This window comes from Orbicella faveolata, unplaced genomic scaffold (genome assembly GCF_042242905.1).
Source record: "Orbicella faveolata isolate gen_17 unplaced genomic scaffold, um_ofav_v1 contig_26, whole genome shotgun sequence".
Classification (NCBI taxonomy): domain Eukaryota; kingdom Metazoa; phylum Cnidaria; class Anthozoa; order Scleractinia; family Merulinidae; genus Orbicella; species Orbicella faveolata.
Window position 1 is genome coordinate 16789040 of NW_028301554.1, and position 24359 is coordinate 16813398.

General features: G+C 38.1%; 1 protein-coding gene across 15 annotated transcripts in view; it reads right to left on the reverse strand.

Moving 5' to 3' along the window:
* Positions 1 to 588: 588 nt before the first annotated feature.
* The window catches only part of LOC110043018 (neuropeptide FF receptor 1-like), a 46134-nt gene continuing 22363 nt past the window's right edge, over positions 589 to 24359 (reverse strand). For 7 of the 15 annotated variants that reach the window (XM_089295431.1, XM_020748681.2, XM_020748754.2 and 4 more), the window contains 7 exons: positions 22042 to 22152; positions 17480 to 17698; positions 16905 to 17012; positions 10035 to 10190; positions 6702 to 6893; positions 2631 to 3122; positions 589 to 1994 (listed from right to left, as the gene is read on the reverse strand). In XM_089295431.1, coding sequence (XP_089151557.1) covers positions 1756 to 1994; positions 2631 to 3122; positions 6702 to 6893; positions 10035 to 10173 — 1062 coding nt within the window. In that variant the 5' untranslated portion in view covers positions 10174 to 10190; positions 16905 to 17012; positions 17480 to 17698; positions 22042 to 22152 and the 3' untranslated portion in view covers positions 589 to 1755. Of the gene's footprint in view, positions 1995 to 2630; positions 3123 to 6701; positions 6894 to 7918; positions 8523 to 10034; positions 10237 to 10347; positions 10567 to 10601; positions 11507 to 11534; positions 12902 to 15197; positions 15511 to 16904; positions 17013 to 17479; positions 17699 to 22041; positions 22153 to 24359 lie in introns of those variants that run through there. The other 8 variants (XM_020748889.2, XM_020748611.2, XM_020749034.2 and 5 more) reach the window with 8 other exon arrangements.

The window sequence follows — 24359 nt, forward strand, 5'->3', positions numbered from 1 at the left end:
CAGGGATTATCAGACTAGAAGACACTGAGACGAGACGTGGACGCAGCACTCACAAGACGAAAAGCTCGTCTCTCCCTAACCTCTTCTTATCCGTACCACCCTTTTGCGTACACTTTCTTTAAATTTAATTTCAGGCTGATAATATTCTTGTGAAAATTCTTAGATTAAATACAGCATATGACATTTCGGGTTTATTTGTTTTGATGGCGTAAAGTAATTTTAGAGCCAGTCTGCAGGGAATAAAGCTTGATATGACACACAGAACTTCTTGCAGAATTGTTCTAAGCATCGAACATGCGGCTAGTGCTGTTTTTGATGCTTTTTGGCTTGTTGTGCCGTTTAGACAAAGGTAGAATTTTATACGGTTTAGTTAAAAACATATAATCAGATAATTATATTATATTTACAAATTTTCATCACACGAAATTATGTTATTTTCAAGATCTCAGCCTCGGGTTTATTCTTAAAATATTCTTAAAATTTTCGAAAATCTCAATGAAAAGAGTGTATTAATACTTGTATGACGCTATAAGAGAAAAGACCGACTGCTAGCAGTTAAACGTACCTCTGGAACCGAGAATCAAGAAATTATTGATTTCGAATAGGTTATTGTTCTTTATTTGCGGAGATGCTAAATATATACATGTACAAGGCGCTATTCGCCAAAATACTAAATAAAAGTACGAAAATAGCTTAAAATAACAGAGTATTCAGTTTAAACTGCGATATATATATACAACTAGGGCATTACTGCTAGTTTTTCGTTATCTTAACTTTGGACGCTCACTCAGTTTTTATTCCTTTCTTGTTATTCGAACGTTAACATATTTTTGTTTTTGCCTAAGTAACTAAAACTTTGTCCAGCTAGAGGGATTGTTCAGTTTAGGGTGCGCATCGAAGCAATAACCAACTAATAATTTGACTCTTTCTTCTAAAATATGTAGGTATAGCTTCAACTTTGCCCTCTTTGGTACGGCTTTTTGGCGAGCATAGGTGGCCATGCATTCACGGTTTATATCGGTAGTTAGAGCCCGCCTATTCCCCAGTAACGTCAGTACCGGAGTTCTGACACAGCTTGACACCATTATGTCGGGCATAAAATATGTATCCATCATCAAGTGCTAAGCCCTCTTCCAACCGTAAAACCGTTTTGTTCTTACGCGTTTTTCGGATCACAGGATTCCCAATCTTAACTTTCGTCGTACACTCAGCTGCAAATTAAAGTCTTTGCCTTTGCATTCTCTATTCTTCTATTCTTCCAATTGGCCTTAATTCACTCTGTTTGCCCCCCAAATTTTGTATAAACCATTGTTGTCAAATACTCTTGGGAGGTCTGCATATTCCCAAGAGCATTTCACAACAATAGTTTATGCAAAATTTGGGGAGCAAACAGAGTGAATTATGGGCAGTTGGAAAATAGAGAATTGGCTCAAAGAGCGTATTACTGTTATTTCTGTCCTTCCAAATCCTGCTCCAACTGTAGTCCACTGCAATGTAGATCTCTTGTAACTTGGCGACGGTTTCAGAAGTTTCCAGCGTTGTGTGAAACAACACCGTTACATTTTGTCACATGCTTGTTACAGTATAAATCCTTGCCGGTAGAGTGCTCGACCAGCTCTATGCTGATTCGGATTCCTGTCACATTCTCAATGTAAACGCCATGGAGAATTGACGCTGCCGTTCTACAACGTTCACGTTGAACTAACTAGACAACCATCTTCGTGCAGCCCCTATTCATTGTGTCTCACCCTCACGTCATACTTTTGTGGGTACAGTGTTGGGATTAGCAGCAGATTGAACGTTTGGCTCAGATGACGACGTAGACGAATGTTGTCTAGTCCATGAACCGAATTTGTGGCACCGTAAAATTTTCTTGAATCCTTTAGAGAACTGATCACTAAGGCACCAGTAAATGATAGGGTTTACACAGCTGTTGAAGAAATTTACGATCTGCGTAAAACCAAGTAGTGTAAAGAAGTAAAACGGTGGATCTCCTAGAAAAAATAGTGGATACAAAAAAAAAAAAAAAAAACATTTAAGAATTAGAAACCTTGACTCACAATGTATTTTACACATGTTGAATTTCTAATGCGATCTTGTGAATGACAAATTACTCTCTAGTTCTCTAGTTCAGCAGATGTACAACATTATGCTCCAATGTAGTGTATGGTGGGGAAGTGCCCCGTTCTTTGGGATTTTCGTTCTATCAACGGACACCGTTGACATGACATGATTATGGAGTTCGCTATTTTCTCAAGACTGAGTCAGGAAAAAAGTAAGTCGATGGAAGTTAATCTAAATGATAATGGATCTTAAAACAACTTATTCTGACATTAATGCTACCCATGAAAACTCAAAAACAGAAATCGAGAAATTCTGTCAAAAATGTAGCAGTTGGCACATCTAAGTGTCTGATTAACAGTTACTGAAAGTCTCAGCATTTCAGAGCGTGATCATCACCTTTTCAAAACAGCAAAAAAAGGCGAGGAGCAGTCGTTGTTTTTGTTGTTGATGTGGCTTCTCTTTTTGCACTTGTAATTCAAAATTCTTCAAAGATTTCACATCAAGAAGAAATAAGCTCAACTAAAATAGCTTTATAATTTTTTTTCATATTATGATCTTTTATTTACCTGTTAAACCGAAGTCAAGCCACAGGAACATGGCATACGTAGGCATCATACAAATAGCATAACATACGACAACAATGACCATCATCTTGAGAACGTTTCGTTTTCTTTTACTGTTTTTGGGATCCTCGGACACTCCACTGCCTGGAGAGTTTTCGTCTCGGTCGTTCCATAATTTATAGATCATCCTTGTGTAAGCTGGGGCAATAAACAACAGCGGTAACAGGTAGCAGGCCAGGAAGAGAAGAAGCGAATATGCCTTTCTTAGAGTTGGGGTTGGGAAAAATTCCCCGCAGCCAAATGGTGGACCTAGCTGGTAAGCCCCCACTTCAGGCAGGGCGACCAGAAAGGAGGTCATTGAAACGACTGCTATTATTAGCTTCGCTTGAAATTTTGACAGGGGTGGTGTGAATGGAAGGCAGATTGCACGATAACGTTCAATGGTGATGGCTACCAGCGAACCAGTAGATGCACTGAGATTCATAACCTGCAAGGCTAAACAAAAATACAATGTGGTGAGTAAAAACCAGCTGAACCGGAAAACGACCGGCTTCGTGAGATTAGGATGATCATACCTTGGAACAATAATGATCAATATATCATTTCCTCACATTGTTTATCAGACAGGTAACAGGAATATGGAGTGTAATCGACTACGAGCAAGAGCTAACAGGAATACTTGATATAGGTGCAGTTTTACTCAAATATACTTTCCATTGAATTTTACATCAGTGCTTTTATTTCGCATTATGTGAAAGTCTTCCAAAGTTTTTTCTTCTTCACTTTTTAAAATTGTCTTTACGGTTCCCTTTACCCCTTTTCCCAGTAATGGGATATTGATTATCCGTAGAAATTAAACCCCAATTTCGGTCTGCGTTTATTTGAAGTGTATTTCCTCGAAGTGGTCGCTGCTGGTCCTTTCAGATGCAACTTCAGATTCTCGTAACTGACACATTAAACGAGCAACAAAGTGTTCAGTGTGTCTAAGGCTCCCTATCCCTGAAACAACGGTCGTTTTAACTGCGTACTCAAGTGACGATAAAGACAGATAAGTAACGATAGCATACTTCCTATTTAAATACATGTACCCTCGAGTTAGTAAATTAACACTAGCTGAAGTGGTGGCAGGCTATTTCTAGGTTGAAAAGCTCCTTAAACTTGAAAGCATAAAAATTCTCATTGGGCCAGCCGTCAGTCTTCTAGTTTGTATATTTTTGCGTTGTACAATGTTACTCCGAGTTCAAGTCGAAGATTAGCTACAAGCAAATAGTCAAGAAAAAAAACCCTACAAAGTAACAATAAACCAAAAAGGATGGGTGAAGGCTTGACTACGGATTGGGAGGGATTAGTGCTGAGGTACTTGAAATCAACTTAAATTCTTGATAAGCTTTTTAAATTACACCATCTTCGCGTTTCTAGCCGTGTTACTGAATTCACTTTATCTTAAAGAAATCATCTAGAGGATATTTCGACTTTGATTCAGTGAAACTACTGAAAACATTTGCTGAGTAAATTGCAGAATGTAAAAGAAATCTCGTCGTTGTCAAAAAAAATGTTAGGTATGCGCTTGCAAAACATGATTTCCAGCAGTATCCACAATCGGATAAAATCGTTTATGCCTTGATCCGCATTTTTTCCATTTATTCCCTTTTCTATATGATTTTATTCGTTTCACCTAACTAATCAAAGCCTCTTGTTTTTCGAATCTTTTCGTCGTTCTATTGAATACTCACTGGCTCTTAACGGAAAGTAACATTTACAAGCAATCAAGGCCCGCGGTAGAAGCTAAAAGATCGATGGATATGAACAGAGTAGCGTATTCTTGGTGAGTTTCAAAGCCAATTAATCTCTTTAACAGCTATGGTCACTCCTTACTAATGTGGTCTGTTGTTGACTGATAAGATTTCAGTCTGGTAAATCGCTGCCATTAGAACTGATAATATACACAAATGATAGAGAAAGAGGCTCTCTGTGTCAACAAACACAACCTTTTGTCTTGGAACGTCATTAATTGCATACTGGCAAAATTGGGGCGGATACCACAACACTATAGCGCAAAGCATAGCGCAAAGCATAAATGTCACAAATCGTAGGACTCGTAGCTAGTTTTAAGTACATTACGGGAAAACAGTTACTGGTTATCGCGTTCTTAAAACAGACCACTGACAAGGAACTTTACATTATGTCTGTTCAATAAGCCCCTTTTGATATCTCTCTTGTCTGAAAGGAGATCTGACCGTGCTGACCTGCCGAATGTGGGTGCAAACATGCGAAACGTCGGTATTTATTTGCGGTTAATGAGAAAGTGCATACATAAGTTAACAAATACGGTTTCAAAAAATCACACCAAAGCGAACTGTTAGGCGTAAAGGTTTTATTAGAAAGGCTCAAAACTGCTCGTGAAATGCTAAATGGTAACTGCCGAACGTGGGTGCAAGCATGCGAACCGACGGTGTTTATTTGCCCCTAATGAAAAGTGCATTAAGTTATCAAATGCGTACGGTTTCAAAAAAAAAAGAAAAAAAACACCAAAGCTAACTGTTAAGCGTCAAGGTCTTATTACAAAAGTTCAAAATTGTTCGCAAAATGTTAAATGGTTATCGGTACCTGCCAAATGTGGGTGCAAGCATGCAAAACGTCGGTATTTATTTGTCCCTATATAAAAGTGCATAAATTTAACAAATACGCGATTTCATGAAAAACACACTAAAGCAAACTGTCAAGGGCTAATTAGAAAGGCTTAAGATTGTTCGTAAAATGTTAAATGGTACATTATCTGTGCCCCTTCCCACTTTTGTTCTGCAAGCTGAGCAGCGAAATTCAGACAACCAATCGATTACAGTTCCTTTCTTGAGTATGTGACTTCATGAAAGAAAACAAACTGGATATTACGTAACGAATGAATGAGTTGCCAGTAATCGGATACCCATGTTTGCGCGAAGAACTCTGGGATCGTCAGGGGGCAAACATTGCTAGTCGCTAGAAGGAAATGTATGGCGAAAAGTTGTTTCGAGGTACAAGAAAACGACTTTTGAGAGAGATCAACGCTTTTTCGCCGTCGTTTTTATCGCGAATGGATTTGGACAATGTTGATATGTGGAATATGTAAGTTTTTGTTTGAATAACCGTGAAATATGTGACAAAATCTACCGATAAACTCCGTTGCTTGCGTGAGGTTTATTGTGAAACTTACATCGCGTAATGGTCTGAAAATATTACAAAGTTAATTAGATATAAATCGAGAGGAAATAACCCAGTAAAGCCTTTTAAGTCGTGGACAGGCTACTTTTGGCTTATTTGAGAGCTCAATCATACAAATAATACTGGAAATAAGCCCGGTGGCGATCACTGTACTGTCTGGGGTTGATTTAATGACAAATGAGTCCACGCGACTCATGCTGTGTGGCTACTGTGTTGCTCAAAGCCTTTGTTTTGCTTTTACAAGCACGTATTTCAGTGATTTTCCTTTTCTATAACAGATCAAGGGTGGCTCCTTGAATATATCTCTGAGCATTTGTATTTAAAAGTGCCATCTGTGCGTGATTATGCTTTCCAAAGTTTGGTATTGACAGTTGAGTGAAATTGCCCGACACAAAGGGTAGTAGTTCCTCCTGCAATTTTCGATTTCTGTTTTAGAGCTTCTTTTCTGTCTTAATATTTAACTTCTCGGAGGGTCTTTTCTACCATTTGCTCCGGGTAGCCTCTCGAGATCAGGCGTGTATTGAAATTTTCAATATTCTCTTCAATGTATTTCACAATAAACCTCACGCAAGCAAAAGGGAGTTTATCGGTACATTTTATCACTTATTTCACGGTTATTCAAACAAAAACTTCCATTTTCGATGTATCAACATTGCCAAAATCCATTCGCGATAAAACAACGGCAAAAAAACGTTGATCTCTCCCCAAAACCATGTTTTTGGGCATCGAAACAACTTTTTCGCCATACATTTCCTTCTAGCGACTTCCAATGTTTGCCCCCTGACGATCCCAGAGTTCTTTGCGTAAACACGGGTATCCGATTACTGGCAACTCATTCATTATGTTATACTTGAACTAACGGACATTACTTACTCGGCATTGTCTTGCACCAGAAGAGTCCAAAAGGCCAAGACTTTAACTGATTGTAAATCAATGTGAACGGAATGTTGAATAAGCACACAAGTATATCCCACACTGCCAAATTCACAAGAAACAGGTTCATGGCTGTCTGCATTCTTTGGTTCTTATACACCACAGCGCAAACCATAACATTGCCAACGGACCCTGAATAGGAAAAGAAAAACAAAGATGTATTATTGCAACGGAAGACTACTGAACGATTACAATTCGAGCCCTCCTAAAAACAAACAGTTTAGATTAAAAGTGTTTTCCCCAAAGAACAAGAAAACTAATTAACAAGTACAAATCTCTATTACAACTGTCGATTGAACTGAAAAAACATATGAGCGATGTATAATTCGGCTTCATTATCAATGCCTATATATACTGTCAAGCTGACAGGCGGCCATGCAGAATAATGATGGTTGACAGTCAATTAATAGAACTAATTAAAATATACTGTGAACTCCTAAGGCGTTACAGAAACCCCAGACATGTTTGCTGTGAATAGGTTCTCTAGTCGAGGAAGAGGCGAAGAGAATGCGGGAAGAAAGAGGATAGAAGAACAGTCTCTCTAGTCGAGGACAGCTCCTTCTCAGCCCCTTCAGCCGCGGTCAGACCCTTCTGTTAGCCGGAGCCTGTTCACAAGCTACTTGAGAAAGGCTCCTGCCTGAGATATATGCAAGAGTCTGTGCATTCTATGATCAAATTGTAACAATAATTTTAAACATTTACCTTTGGAGATTACTGTTGCATGGAAGGGCGGTTTTACACTTAAACGCCTGCAGTATATATTTTTGATGTTAATTTAACTTTTAACTAGTTTTCACAGCATCTACGACTGACGATAAAATGACTGCGGCCGAGATACTAATTTTTAAATTCATTTGTAATTGTATGCTTGCAAGACGCAGATGTGCGATGAATTTCCGCAATCTCCGCGTTCGTTCAGGACTATTTTTATCATTTCATAAGGAACTAAAATGTTTTGCAATATTTTCTGAAAATAAATATTTGTTGTTTAAACAAAGTGAATCGATTAACAATCAACACCTCGTTTACTTATGGTCTGGCACCATGCAGACATTGTTATCCTTTCTGCCCCTTTTGTTCTCCGTAACAGATCCATGAAATTTACTTATGCTGTGTTTAGACTTGAACGGTTTACCTAGGTACCAGAGTTTACTTACCTAGGTAACATTTTCCGTGTGTAAACGCCAACTGATACTTTGGTAAATGCCGCAAAAGACAAAAGCGATTTAACCGAGGTAAAAGTTGTAATTACCCTGTGATCAGGCATGGTTACAGTTGGTAACCAAGGTCAAGATGACAGATATATCCGCTTGTGGCGGCGTAATATATCACTTCCCGCGGTGAGCAGATTGAGCGATTGTCGACAAAGCGTTTCTTTTCCAGTTTTGACTGGGCGATCATGGCAGATAACGTGGAAAGACTGGATCTATCTTCTTACAGCGAGCAATCCGTCACGTAAAAGAGAGCTTCGTAGTTTTCATTCTCAGTATTATTTACAGCTTTCTCTAGACAAACTTCGATCCTATGTTGTGTAATTATTGTCGATATATTTTGCCATCAGGCGGGGAGGATGCTGCATATACAACGTATCCATGCATACTCTGGATATGATCAAGCAGCTGAATTTTCTCCGCAATATTATGGAATGAGGTCCTCGCCGAAGAAAATGATGGCACCTCAGTTTGCTCCTGTTTCACTGCGGTGGAATCCTCGTCCAAGTTCGATTTCATGACGTTGATAATGCAGCGCACGCGAACTTGAGTTATTTGAGCCGGTATAAACACTGGACGAATGTACCAAGGTTAAGTAGCTTGACCTTAGTAACTGTTTACCTTGGTAAAAGCTCAAATGTAAACGCAGCATTAAGCACACGAGTGATGTACAAAGTTTGATTCACCCTTTGAGTACTTTGTCACCGTGATTTCTCCACTTTAGGGTCAATATTAGTATGCAAAGATTATTTTTTACACACGTTGGTCGAAGATATGGCTTCAAATTTACTTCTACGAAAGCAATTTGCATTTTGGCAATAATTACGAGGGTCAGGGAACGGCCAAGGTTACGACCAGGGTTAAATGGAAACGTCAGTTTCATAACATTGAATACACTTCGAGACATAAAAACAAGAAGTTTGGAAAATTTTAATTAAAATGCAGAAATCTTTTGTTGTCCTAATGGACCTCTTTCACTTTCTGTCTCTCTTTGCGGTACTGTTAATGCTTTCAACGCAGTTAGTACTTAATTATCACATTTTAAAAGGCTAACAAACTGATGGAGCGAGTGGAATGCGGTGTAGCATTTACTACGTTCCAAAAAGCACGGCGGACTGAACTCTCCTTAGCGTTTCTAAAATTGTTCTATGCTGAAAAAATCTAAACAAGGAAACGTTGTATTTCTACACCTTTATCAGATACATGGCTGATCAGCAAATGACACAAGGTTTCGTTTTTTATGGCCAGCTAAGCGTTCTCTTCTGTGTCTTTGACAATTTTGCTTTGTTTTTAAGTGCTTCACGCTGTTCACGTGTAGCCGTGGAAATAAGATTCAAATCATGTCCACGGAAGAGAGAGAAGTTAAGGAATTTTAAACGTGAGGAAAGATATTTTCAGTTTAAACAAGTATAACTCCTGATCTTCTGTTTTTTCTATCCGCTGTTTCTCGCGGTGCTCCCAACTAAACCGCTTGGAACACCGGGCTAGTTAACTGTTTGACCCCATGCCGATAATTAAATATAAGTTTCTCAGTTAGAATTCACAATCATCCAAATGGCTACTTTCCGCTTTTGATAAGAAAAGAGCAGAGGAGGAGAACAATTGCCTCGGTCTACTTCTGTGACACTGTCGAATAAATAGGCTTAAAACAAACGTGACTTGATCAGATAGCTTAACGGCTTAGCACCATGGCTCAAGCCATAGCTTTTTATAAAAAGATACGAACTGATCGGCTTAAAGTTTTATAATTTATTAATCCTACCTAACACTCCGTTGGATCTTTAAACAGGAAAGGATTTGTTGTGGGCTACCCTAGTACCCACACGGAACTAAAACTCGTGTAGTTTAGATTGTTTGCTTCTAATAAGCCCTTAGACAAAGATTTGCATGTTATTTTCAACTTATCTACATTTTTGGATGTGGCACGAGTCTGTGTTATGAAAGAGCAAAGCATCTGATGCAGTCAAACTGTTGGTAACTTTCTGAATTTTAAAACTTTTTCGGATACAAGTCGGCAAAACGCCAAGAGTGCTATTAAACTTGTTAACTTTGGTTAACTTACCCACAAGAACTATAATGCCTCCTATAGTCCAGCGTAGTACGATGGCCCATAGTGGATCGTACAATCCGCCTACAGGCGGTGGCGCTGTGGTTGACACATTGCTGATGTTCTTTGCTGCGATAGTGGAAGTGAAATCCATCTTCAAGGCGACGAGCTCTGTTTGAACGGCAACAGACAATAGCTTCATTAGCTAATCATTTCCTGACCAGAGACACATAAACACTGGGTCATCACAAGAAACGTGACCTGAGTAAGATTTTGTTTAATCAAGGAATGTCACTTCGCTAAGACATGTGTATTAAATTACTTCTACCATGTTACTCGCTCATAAGCTCAACTTGACGTGTTTGATAGCGGTTTTAACCAAAGGCAAAAGAAAAGTCACATTTGCAGGCACCATGTGTGACTGATTATCGGACTTGAACTGCACTCAGCTTTGCGTGTAACAGGACGCCCCATCATTTTTCTTCTCATCAATCTGTTGACAAGCGTTTACATGCGATTCTTTTGATCACAAACCCAACATACAACAAGTCGATGGCAGGTGATTGACGCAGAGTTACATACCAAAATTTACTTGCGTAGGGAGGAGCGTGCTTCGACGATCAACTAGGAAATCTGATTACTGTACAGCGGGTATTAAGAAGATCGAAAGAAGCCGGTCTTCGTCTAATGCTAGGCTCAAACGTCGCACCTCAGCCTAGTTGAATCTTTGACCCTTTTGGCAGGAGTATGGGCTATCTTAATAACAATGTGTTCATCCTGTAAGCTGACTTTTTACTCTCACTCCGAGTTGTCTTAGCGAGAAATGTGCCAAACACCGTGACGTCATAACAGGGGGCAAAGAAAACGCTCCATCATTTCTTTTGTAATGTCTTTCTTATTGCAAATACCGAGCACAGTGTGAAAACAGCAAACACTGGCCACTGCAAAAGCGCTTGAGTCTGTTCACGAAACTGCCCGCTCTACGTTTCGCACAGAGAACAATTCAACAAATTCGAGATAATAACTCGAATGCTTTTGACTAAAATTACACATTGCCTCTCAAGTGGTTTTCTTGAACGCTGTATTGAGTGAGAAACTGCGATTTGCATTTGACTGCAAAACAGAAGTTACGTTACAATGACCTTAATCTGTCTTGAATATAAAGCGTTTTCAAGACAAAGGAAGAGGTTTTGCGTCTCTGGTTGTTTTTTTACTATAGCACAAATGAGGACATAACGCATAGGCGACAACCAAACTACATTCTGGTTTTGGTTTAAAAACTTGGATCTGTAAATAATTACTAATAACTCGATACTGGGCGTTTTTACGGAGTGTTTAGCATTAATTGTTTTCGTTTAAACATCAATTTAGACAAAACATTTATCTTAAACTCTATAGGCAAGAGTCAGGCTTCACTGTATTTTACACAAAACAACTGATTACCTCGTTCACTTGTTGACTTTTTAAACAGATAAATTTTAGCGGCACTGCTATATCATTTATAAGTTCCGGTACCTTGTTTCGTTTCCTTACGTTCTCTTCAGTGTTCCTTGTGCCTTTATGATTCCTTATTACCCTCGTTGGGAAAGTGCTATCTCTATTTTCTCCCTAAAATAAACTGTTTGAGTACCTTCCACTTGAGAGGGCGGTTTTATGTAATTGTTGGCCATGCGTAGCTGGTAAACACTGTCCGGAAAATTGTTGAACCGGAATATTCAAATAATTAAACAAACACATGCACCTTCCAGAAAATAAACTGACTTCCGACGGGGTTTGCACCTCGGTACGATAAGAAAAACCAAAACGTGCTGAAGCGGATCAGTTGATACGTCACACTCACGTCACGGGATTTTACTGTACGACGTTCCAAAAACCTCTTCATAACTGCTTTTAACGCCTCTGATTTGACAAATAGGCAAAAAGATCAACCTGCGTCACTCGCGAAGGCGCCACGAGAGCAAAATATGATCCTTTTCGTTGAAATGAAGTCTATCACAGTACGTCATGAAGTGCGAAGGCCAGCGGGGTCGATCGATATGAACATGACTTGAATTGTTTTATTGTGCTTCTAAACCACCTCCACGCTTTGATTAATCCGCGAACATTTAGAGAAAGGAACAGCAAAATTTGCAAAGGCAACACGATCGAAGTCGACCATATTGGTGGTAATTTCCGCTTAAAATTAAATAACATTTTGTTTTCTTTAGAAAGAGTTTGGATGTATGATCAATGACGAGTACTGATAAAGGACTGATCGTGAAATAAAACATGTTACGAGTTCAAAAATCCACTATTCTCTAAGCTTAGACCCCGACCACACTAATGCATTTTTAAAAGTAGCCGTTTTCGTCTCAAAGAAAACGAAGCAATATTTTCAGTTCGACCACACTAGCGTTTTCGTTTTTCGTTGCTTTTTTTCACATGTCCACACTAATTCGTTTTCATTCGAAAACGGATACTTTTTGATACGTTTTTGCCTATCGTCTACATTAAAACGCCCGAAAACGCTGATGGAAATGACAGTGTACCTGTATAACGCTTTTTTCGGCACAATTTTACCCATCCACACTAGAAACAGAGCGTTTTCAAAAGGCTTCAACTTTGAAACCGTCTTCGAAAGTCTCCGTTTTCATCAGCGTCTTCGGTCTTTTTAGTGTGGACGATAGGCGAAAACGCATCAAAAACAATGCGTTTTCATCCGAAAACGCATTAGAGTGGTCGGGGCCTTAGGGCAATGTGACATGTATGAATCGGGCCCGTTATCTGAAATTGTAGGCCTCCTGCTGGCGGCGTGACTACAAAAAGACCCTGAACTCAGAATGGATACATAACCGTTATAGCACCTGCGAACATTCATTCGAAAGTTATTGTACTTCGTCAGTAGCCACAGGTGTATCTTTTTCAACCCAATACTCATTTGAAAAAGTACGAGCGTGGGTTGTTAGTTGGGTGTACAGTGTCGACTAGTGTAAGTCTAGACTTTTAAGTGCTTTATTTATGTCGCGTAACTGACAAGTGTTCCAAAAATAAACCCATGAACTTGGCTTTGTACAATGTAAGACAATTGTTTAAGGACAGTAAAACTCCTCCTTTCTGTTTTTGCTCCTTTTCCTCTGTTAATTTTTCAAAGCAGTCTTTCTTATTGCAATAAACCGCCAGTTTCGGTTCTGATTAAAGATAATCTTGTTTCTGCCCGAATTAGAAGTAGTCTAAGAACTAAAACAGTTAAATTCGACTATTTGTCCTTACGTTAACCTTTCTGAACAACACCACGCTAACCAGCTTTAAAAGAGAAATTAAAATATCATTTTATCTTCACAGAAAAAGAACTGAAGCACCTTTACTCACTTTCTTAAAACAATTGATAACTATAAAAAGAAGACCGCAAAGGAGATTATAAGGTTCCCCAATCCAAAAAGAAATTTATAGCGCCTGCAGTGATAAACGTGACCAGAAGAAAACTCAGGACTAGCAAGTTTTAAACTTCTTTGTTAATTTTAAAAGGGGATTCACAACACTAAAAATCTAGCAATTAGTTTGTCACTCATCAGTATCAATCCGCAGGAAACCCGCTCGGGATACATTAATTTAAAAGTCTTCACTGGCTTACTAATACTATGAAAAAAAACTCGACGGTTAACATCACGAAATGAACTTATTGCCGGATATACGTTTCGACGGTTCGGAATGGCTTTTCTTGTTGACCCAAATCTTTAAACAGGATGAGGCGAGGTACACTGAATACTTTCATGCAAAACATTCCTTTTCGTTTTCTCTCTAAAACAATTTTTTTTTTTTTGCTCTGAATGAAATTCTAATGGTCGTACATGTACAGACATATCGTCTTCCTCAAGTCACGGAAGATATATAGCATCGAGAGGTCTCGTATAGCAGGTATAGGAGCAGTTTGCGTGGACGGGTTTACACATATCGTGATAAATGTAGGCTTTTCCATGCTCGTTATCTGACCGCAGTTTTAGTGTTTGATTACTATCAAACTTGAAAGAGTTTAAAATTAGATCATAGAGCAACGAAAAAGGAGTCCTTCGCCTCACGGTCGCCATGCAATTAAAATTCTCTGGCAGATTTACTGACGAGAATTACTACCCAGACGTAAAAATGAATCCAGTAATTAATCGAAATTAATCAATAGCAACTTTTCTAGGAAACGGCGACAAATTTGATATAAGGTCCGCCGGACTTTGGCAACTTGAGTCACGACCTAGCGCAACTGTTTGCCGTTACATGTAACCCATTATTACAGCCACTGTTTTGCGGCTTCAGTGTGGTTATGTAGTGTTCTTTTTAAATAAAAACGTGACTATTTTTAAGTTTCGATCAATAAACAGATGTCTTTTTGGATTTTGACGTTTCGAAGTCATTTTCACGATAGTGCCGCTCTACGAAATCTCCAAGATCTTTGAATTGTGTGTGGCCAAGCTGACAAACCTTATAGGTGAAAACTTTGCTCCAGACAACTGGTCGTAATCAATAGAGAAAAAACATCACTCAGTACAATCTCACTTGCGTTGGTGAACTAAACGTGTACTCTGATGACATAAATACCGCACTGAAGATGTCTCGCTTTTAGCGTAACGTAAGCTAAGCCGGACAGGACTGTTTTCAAATAAACTGTTTCAATGGTAACTTAGTTCGGTGTTAAGAATGTACATGGCTTGTTTGGAATTTTCATTAAGGACTCCTTAAATGGCTTCATGAGTAAACAGAAGCAACACAGGGCATTGGCTGATGGAAAGCACTTTGGCCTTTCTATCGAGATAGCAAACAGCAAATATTCTTTAAAACATTTATGCTGTCTTATCATTCATTTTTGTTTCATGAATTAAGACACTGAGCTCTTCATACAATGGCAAGAATGCAAGAGAGACAGCATTCAACTCACGACTCTGTCATATCTGTAAACTCGGCGACTGGAATAAAGGTAAGGAAGAAAGAATATGTAATACACAGCACCGTCATAGAAATCTATCCGACTTTGGTTCTAGCCAATAATCGATCTCATTAGTTACACAACAACACACTACAGCTTGCTCAATTGTTTGCGGTAACAAAGTTTTCATCCACGAATGAGGTTAGTTTACAACAAGGCTAAGAACAAGCTGTCAACTCGAGAAAAAGATACTCGTGCTGTACTTCTTCAAAACTAAACTCATTTACCTCAGTGCGTGTGATCCAGGCTGAAAAAATCGTGTGGATCCTGGAGAGGACAGCAGTCGATTACTGCGGCAATCCGTTCATCGATTTGCCAAGTTAATTACCTTTTCTCGTTACTCAGTTTGCATACATTCCAGACTGGGTCACGAAACCAGCTACAACTGACTTAACAATTACTAATTAAGTAAATCATCAGCTCATGGCCGACATTCACTCCATTCTGCCAAAAGTCGTCGATCGCTCCCTAAATGACACGTCTTGCGCAACAGCTGTTTAGCAGAAGTTGCTGGCAGAAAGATATGCTTATGAATTATTGTGAAAAAGCGTTTCTACTGGCCGAACTTACTTCATTGTCTTAATATGACAATCGCAACCTCTTCAAATCATCCACAGACAAATGCAGAATGTCTTATGAAGGTCAAATATGTTTGACCTTATCCTAGTCGTTTCCCTTCTTCATTCGTAGTTTGATATTGCCTAACTATGATAAGAGACAGGGATGTTTTGTTTCGCTCTTTACTAGGTAGCCTGAGCTACTTTAAATTAATGTAGGAACGAAGCACCGCCTTTACATTTCTCTTGCACAAAAGCTAACATGCTTAATATATGATAGCCATCAACATCATTAACAAAATCACCTACACTTTCAGCTCATTAAAAATATTTTCTATGTTCTTAATTTGTTTAAGTTACATAATATCCGTATAACAGATCAAAGCAGTTTTCGGTTTAACCCTTCAAATTTTAAACAGAGACAGACTCCATAAATCAGAATGGTAAAAGATTTCATTCCTGGACTGTTGACCCTACTTTCTGTACTGAACTTGACCGAAGATCACTGCTTGCAAATCACTGATAAGAAATTAAAGTAAATTCTTCTTAACACGGAATTCTGCTATCACCATAAGAGTGAGAGAAAAGGTCTAATTTGTTTATGCCCTGGAACAAGAATCTGAAACGAAGGCCATGGTAATTTAGGTAAAATTGTCACTTGCGTTAGCAGTATAGTGAGACATTCTGGTACGTTTGTTGTAAGTTATTTTTAACGCTTAACGAGATAAAGTGAAGATAATTTGGACTGAGTTAGGGAAGGCTTAAAGATGGAAAATTGATGATGGATGTTGGACTTGACCCACAGCTCGACTGAACGAAACCAAAATCTACGCTATATTTGATACAAACCACAAGCTGACCTGGATGTTCTTCAGTCAGAAATACTTTCTTGATTACTGTTTTTGCAGTTAGTAAAACGAGATAGCCGTCGTCGTGAACTTGTCAGCACGAGAATTATGTGGATCTGGTCCACTGTGACATTAGCTTGTATAATAATTTGTTCAATTGCTCGAAAGGCCCTCCTGTCTAGCAAACAACCGGCGGAAATCCTTATGCGTTGGCAGGCTGAGTAATATATGAGGAAACTGCATCTATCGCCACTTACGCCGTGGGTCTGCCTAAAAATGAATTGCTTAAGTTTAGTTTATGGTTATTAACTACACCTCATTGTAAGAGACATAATGAAACGACCTGGTGAGTTATATTGACCTTCCCTACTGGCCCTGGCTGTCTGTAGGAAAAGATACTTGCTTTGGTGGTCTCTATTCTCTCCTGGTATAAAATTTAATTTGGTCTTCCGGTTGGATGCTAACTCTTTTGGGGTACCAGGGGAGGCTGTTAAGTATATACTTTCACGGATTTCGGGGGATTTCCGACCTTAATGCCTTGATATGAGGCTTCTCTTTTTCTTTGGTTGTCCTTTTGTCTTCGGGTTGAGAACTGGAACACCTTTGGTGGAGTACCGGCGATGACAGGTTGACACCTCTGTTATAGTAAAAAAAAAAAGTATGTTTCCGCGCAATTTGTGATGAAGGAACTTTGAAACGACTGATCCATTTTGGCCATTTTGAGTAGAATAAAAGAGAGACATAGTCTGTTGGTCTCCTAGCAACACGGGCTTCTGACCAGTTGAGGAAAAGCAGAAATAAAATTATTCCAATTGCTGTGAACTAGTAATGCGTAACTGTTATTTTCATTGGCCGACTTTCGCATCCTTTTGGCTGGAATGAAATTACAGTGTCATAAACAACGATGAATTTCCAAGATAAAGCGACATAAATTGATTGATAATATGTTTTCAAGTTGTACAAGAATCAAATGCTAGTACAGCATTATAGTATTCAATGTTATCGGCGAAGTTCTGAGCAAACTCAGCATAACTACTACTAAATGCACATATACCTCCTCACGGCCTTAAAGTGGATATTTTAACACGAGCAGCTTACACGTACCTTTGGTAGAACGTTTCGTTTTAGTTTGATAACAGACAGGAACTCGACAATATCTTGCACTTGAAGATCTGTCAGAACCTTAAGTTGTGGAAGAAATACTGCTAACGTTCCTCTGACGTGATCTTTTCACAATCACTAAATCTGGAGACCTAATAGAGTACGCCATTGTTTGGGTAATACGAGTTGCGTTGAGCCAGAATGCAAATGATTTAACCGTGTCTGAAAAGAGATTTTGGGCAATAAATTGTCAACACCGGTGTGGGAAGGGCACATAACTATTTGGCTGATCACGCTATTTTAAGCGATCTCCTGGCTGATTAACGGGTTTAAAAATCTAGTTAAACTGGTAAGTAACGGTTTAAAAAGATATAGAATAAATTGAAAGAACTGCTAGAAAACTGTCAAAGAGTGCAAATGAAAAAATTACCTTTTAACAGAATGTAAGCGTACCTTAACTTAGTTCAAGGTTAGGTCAATGTTTATGAGAATGTGACCCATAATTCGTATAAATCCTTTCTGTCTGTTGCCTCCAAGATTGTATCATTGAGTAAACATCGAACTGATTTTGTATTGTCATAGAGCACTTATCCTTTGCCAAGAAGAGAGTTTTGCCACATACTTACGTACTGAAAAGACTAACCAAGCCACAAATTAATTCAGCTGGATTAATTTCAGGAAGTTATTTGACTTCGCCTCATGGTGACAGATTCTTTACTTAGTCATTACAATTAAACTGGTAAATTACTATGCAATTAAATGATGGAGTCACTCGAGACCCCTCATGGCAAAAATGAAGCTCACCTCGCAATATTTCAACACTCAATTCTTTTCAAATGTCCCTACAGCAACCGTGAGATATTCCACATTCAATAAATCGTCTTCTGTGTGATACAATAGTCCACGAGGTATATGTCGAATTAAGGCCGTGGGACATAATTGAAATAACTGGAACAGGGCTTGTCTGGTCATAACACAAAATCCACGCATTGCTACTTTATTATTTCTTAGGTGTATTGAGTTTGACAAGCAAGTTCAAATATTTTGTCGGCATCGTATGGCACTGCCAAGGCAAGGTCGACGTTAAGAACGAAAAAAAGTTCGTTATCACCGCATCGAAAACGGTGCTCTTAATTACTGTAAGCCTGACCGGAATGAGCTTAACTTTACTGCTGTTGTAAACAGCCATCGAATTACAAAACTGCAACTTGAGATGCCTCGCATTGTTTCTTTAAAACAGATCAAGGTATTAAAAACCATCTCATGGTGGGACATTTCGGAAGAACTCTAACAAGTAATAAGCCGCCGGATCGTTCTTGAGGCAATGAAAGCACATTAATTCAACAAATTGATTTGACCAGTTCACCGTTAATCTGTTAAGACAAGAATCATTTTCTCTTGGTTAAAAAGATTAACATTAGAGGAACGACAAACATCTATGGTAGAACAATCATCCTTTCTATAATTTTGCACTTGCTTTATGTCACGTTCTCGATGTTCAGTTATTACTTCTTTATCAAATTCCTGGAATGTCTTAAGTGAAGAAAATGCCAGAACGTAATGCATCAGTCTAAACAGACGTGAAATTCTAGGTGTGCCAATTCAAAATCGTTCACCGCGGGTTTGGGGCCCGGGGTTGGGGTTGATGCACCGATAGATCGTGATCCAAATATCCTGCTCTCGTCATGTATCTCTTGAATTTGTGTCAAGTTGCTCCTTTGTCCTCAGTGTAGAGCTAAGTAAGTAAGCAATTAAGTGGTGGAGTGCATGCCGGCTTGCGCAATCTCCTGAGCCAGAGCTGATCATGTTAAAAGTGCTGGAGAATAATAGTAATATCCTAATAAAATCCAATGAGTTAGGGAGTTCAGTCAAAGCATTTTGAATTAATTTTGGCCTGACGCACAAAAGTAACTTTAAATTGAAGAAAACCAAAGAGCTAATAATAAACCGTAAAGGAACAAGAATGGTTAAGGATGGAGAAGATTAACACGGATTACAAACGACGAACTTGAAAAATTTAGGCTAAAATTTTCAAGATGCGCAAACCGTGACGTTGCTCCTTTAAGAGTAAGTTAGACAATAAATCAAAAACCAGACTGAGATAATACAGCTAAATAAATAAGGAATAATAATAATAATAATAATAATAATAGACTTGTATAGCGCTAGAACTAGACAAACATACTCAAAAGCGCTTTACATTAAGTTAAAATAAATGAATAAATGGAAATCACTAAACTTTAAAACTATTACAACAACTATGCTAAACTTTAAAACTATTTCCACAAGTCAAAAGCTTTCTTAAAAAGAAATGAATTGAATTTGCCAGATTTGTTCTGCTAATTTGCTCTGCTGCGTTCTGATCTTTTGACACCTGTTTATAGTTCAAGTTTAGCCCACAAATTTTAGAGTCGTGACTGAGTTGCAGAGGGATCATTCAAATGACAAACGTTTCTTTCATGTCCTGGTTGTGGAATTCAGGAATACCTCTGAAACTCACGATGTACAACTCATATCCAGTCTATCAATGTAAGTGGCGTTAGTTTCTTCGAAGAGTCTTCTTTTTAAAAGGATTGTCCCATAAACGAGTTACCTAATACACTTTGTAAACTAGGGACATCTGTTGTGGTAATTATAACGCTGTTGCACAGTAAAATTAAGGCTTTACCTAGCTTATTAACTTCCATTTTTGATTACTGTTCATTTCGTACATGCAACCCAATTACGGATGAGGACATTTGTACTATAACAATGATCCGCTTGTAAGCTAACGCCTTTAACAACTTGTTACTGGCAGTTTAGTTGTAATATACTGATATATCAGACCGGAAGTAACTTTGCACGATCATAGACTCTGCATGTAATCGGATTTTACCATTCCTTGTTCTTAAAACCGAACATAGCTTTTTTGTCAAAATATGAAATTAAAGAATTAAAAAGATACGTTATCGTACATTAAAATACAGATTTCTTATGCTGAATATAACTGTAAATTATTAAATGCGGTGAAACTCGTAAAGTATTTGTGCGCAATATTGTATTTAAACATGAAGGAAAGGTGAATAATTTAAATTATGAGTCAATATGCGTTTCCCAGTAAAAAGACTCAACTATTGCAAACTTACGTAATCCGATACGAATATTGCGCAAGGCTTGTTACGATCACCGTTTACCGTAGTTGTACGTGTGTGAATGAGGCTAATCTCAAACCTAAGGTGAAGTTTTGGGGAGTGGTTTGAACTTGTGGAAATCAGTTGTAATCATCTGCGTGCCAGTAATCAAGCGTGAAATGACAAAATCTGGATATGCGTGTATGAATACATCTTTGAGGGATACATAACTTTTGACGAAATGATTCAGTATTGAGCGCACTCAGGCAATGTCAAAGTTGGCAAAAAATCCCCAAAAATGTATTGCGCATAAAATGAAGGAAAGCCAATGGTTCTGACTTCAGGTGATTCGTATCAGAAGGTAACTGATCGCTAGACTAAAGTCAGTTGTCACCAGTTTAGAAATGAAAAGCCAAATAAGCCCAGGGGTCGCACTCACAACCTGTTATTACTTTTAAGTAAAGTAAACCTTGAAGGCTAAATTTAGTTTCAATTTAATTAATTTGTGGTTTACTGACGATTTCCATTAGACTGTCACTTTATCGTTTCTTTTGTTTCCAGCCAGCTGTACTTTAATTCAAGTAAATTAACCGTAAACTTCCCACTGTTAGAGCACGATTGTAGAACTTCGAAGCGATTACAAGGCCTAGCTCACGCATTTGAGTATATGAAAGCAAGTCACGATTTTGTTCCTTGGAAAAATAAGTGGATACAAAGTTCCACTTAAGTTATACTAAAAAGGAGTACACGTTTCTCGCCTTTCTTAAGCGTAATTTAAAATTCAGCATTCATTATTCTCGCAAGCAAGAGCTTAAATCTAAATCAATTTACATTACTTAAATTAAAGGATTGAGAAAGATCGAGGAAAGCGATAGGCACACCTAAAAATCAGTCATGTTTTTGACAAATTCATGAACGTTTCCTCTATTTTATTGCGTACTTGAAAGTTTTGACCATCATCTCATTTAAATTCGTTAAAAGCTACAATATAAAAGAAATAATTGCAACAGTAATGTCGAAGATTGCATGAGGTAAGATCTACGAAAGATAAAGGGGCACGAAGTGAAACATGAGAAAAAAGTTGGAAAATTACGCATTACTGCTGTAAATAAATAATTTCTCTAGTAATGGCTAAAAGCCGAGTTTTCGCGATCTGCGCGCTTTTTCGATTTTAAAAAAATATATATATTCGCTAACTGAGAAAAATTTAAGTATACAACTGAATAATCAGTTAAAGAAAAAATAACGAACGTATCGTATCGCTTTCTTAGCTCAGAGGTCGTATTTCGCTATTTGTAATTAAGCGACGTTTTATGCATTTGTAGGATATGAAAATGACATTTTCAATACTTTCAAGACCAGTTTCTCGAAAAGATAGTGAAGCTAAGAATCGTAACTAAGTGTTGGTGGTCTTCGTGGCAGTAAAGTTAAATTAAAAAACAAGCACAGACTCACCTTGAAGAACGAAGCTTGATTCCTTGTTTACCTGCTTTTAACTCTTTGCAATATGACTTTCTCCGAATGCCTTGTCTTTATGTCTTGCGTTTTTATCACTGAAAATCACGACTGTGGAAAAAACAATAACAGTCAGACCATTTTACTTTCATTGCAAAGCTGACAAGAGGGAGTGGCTATGGTAATTAACACCACACGAACTCAGCCTGTCGGAAGAAGGCAAAAACACTGACGTATATCAAAAATGTTCCCTTTTAGAAGATGATGCATGACGTTCTTATCTCGATTAAGGAAACTTGCAGGATAAATTATTCATCTAAAAAGCCGCAGCCTATTCATTATGTAAAACTTTTTGAGTGTATCGCGTCTATTGAAAAAGACTTCCACAAATGATGTTTCTTTTATCAGGAGCATTTAGCGCTGAGACGCACTTAGAAGGTTCTTAGCAATTATTCTGAGCAATTGACAGGCCGTCGAAATGTTTGTATTGATATAGCTTTGCCTTTTAGACTCTATTTGTTGTTTTTTTCTAGGGAATTCAAAATACTGCGGCATCTTTGATTTTCTCCACTGTTGTCATCTGGATTTTTATCGGTTGCAAAGAGTTCAGACTTTGTTTTCCTTCTCGACGAAGGCAACTTGATTATACACTCAGTTTCGGCAACTTTCCTTAATGAAACAAATAGTTCGTGTTTTTACAACGGAAAGTGACCCAATTATATAAAGAAAAACATCACTAGCTGAGGAAAATGTAAAATTATTATTCTTAATCCTATAATTAGTGCAAGATGCGAGAACATTTAGAAATGACCACTTAGTCTTATCGTGAAGTCCATTTCAACTTTTCGTTTACGCAAAATTGGCCCCTTAAAATATCAACTCTCCTTACTGCTTGTCTAGCATTTCTTTTGGGCTAGTTTTGAGAATTTGGTCCTATATCAGGACTGGGTATATCTATCTCTTTGTTGATCGTTTTCTTTAGTCTCGTTTCATGTTTACTTGCACCAATGTTGTAATGAGAAGTTATCGGTTGATCACATTCGGCTGGCAGTGAAAGACGCGCAATGGTAACTGCTTCATGTTTCCTATTGAGCACGTTCCAATGACCGGACTTCTACAATATGTGATTCAAGTTAATTTACCTACTGCCAGAAAAAATGCTATGCATAACTCACGGTTGTTGACTAAAGCAAGCACCAAATCCTATCACAAATTCAATTGGCAAGTTTCAAATAGTACATTCAATCAATCATACTACAGACAACGATATTCGTACGTACAAACGTGAGTTGTTTACGTTTTACTTAGACAACCGTCTTCATAAACGCAACAGTCTAACCATTTAGGTTTATCATCCTTTCATCTGTTTAGAACACCTAATCAAAAACTCTTAGTAACGGAACTACTGTAAACGCCTTCGTTGAATAACTCAGGATAAAATAATTTTTTTTTGAAAAAAGCTAGTATGTCTATATTTCTAATACTTAAATCAAACGGGTTGTACTGCACTGTTCTACCATGACCTGATCAGCGCATTTTACCCCGAGCGGCGAAGTAATTTCCGAAGCACGTGCCACGTGCTTCAGTTGAGAATAGATATACGCCTAGAGTAGTCTCGAAAGACCTGACTCTAAAATTAAATACAATAAGTTGTCATTCTCTGTACACAAGTACTAGAGTATGTCAAAGGTCCGCGTATATTAGGCTGAATATCAATGCCTTTTAACACAATTCTGAAAAACTCTATATTTCAGTATTTGTATTTTAATTAAGGTACTTGTAAGGGTGGATGGCTAATTAATTCACTTAGGAAATCGTCCGACCTATGTTTTTCTTAGTTCATTTTTTTTTCTTTTTAAATGTGTTTACTGCGCTGCTCTTCTATGGAGTGATATTTTGTAACTTCAGGTGTTTTAAAGAAATGACACGCACTGGAAATTCTTACTCGTACTCTAAAAAAAGCTTGAAATATGCAGCTAACAGAATTAACACGTACGTGAACCCAGAATCCCGATAACTCTGATATTTCATACTCTGTTATTTTCATACAACAATAACCAATTCCAAACACCTACTGAGTGCAATAAGTAGTTGTCTTTGATTTATTGTGGAATTGCATGAGTGGTCGTGGTGCAATAATTCAACAATTTTCTCTTTCTTATGTAAACTAGCCGCATATATTATTAACTACTTAATAACCGAGAGTGAGGTCGTTACGGGAAAATCTCAACTGAGGTCTTGCCGTATTGACCTCGCTATCGCTCGGTCAATACGGTAGGCCGAGGTTTGAGATTTTTCCGTAACGACCGAACGGTCGA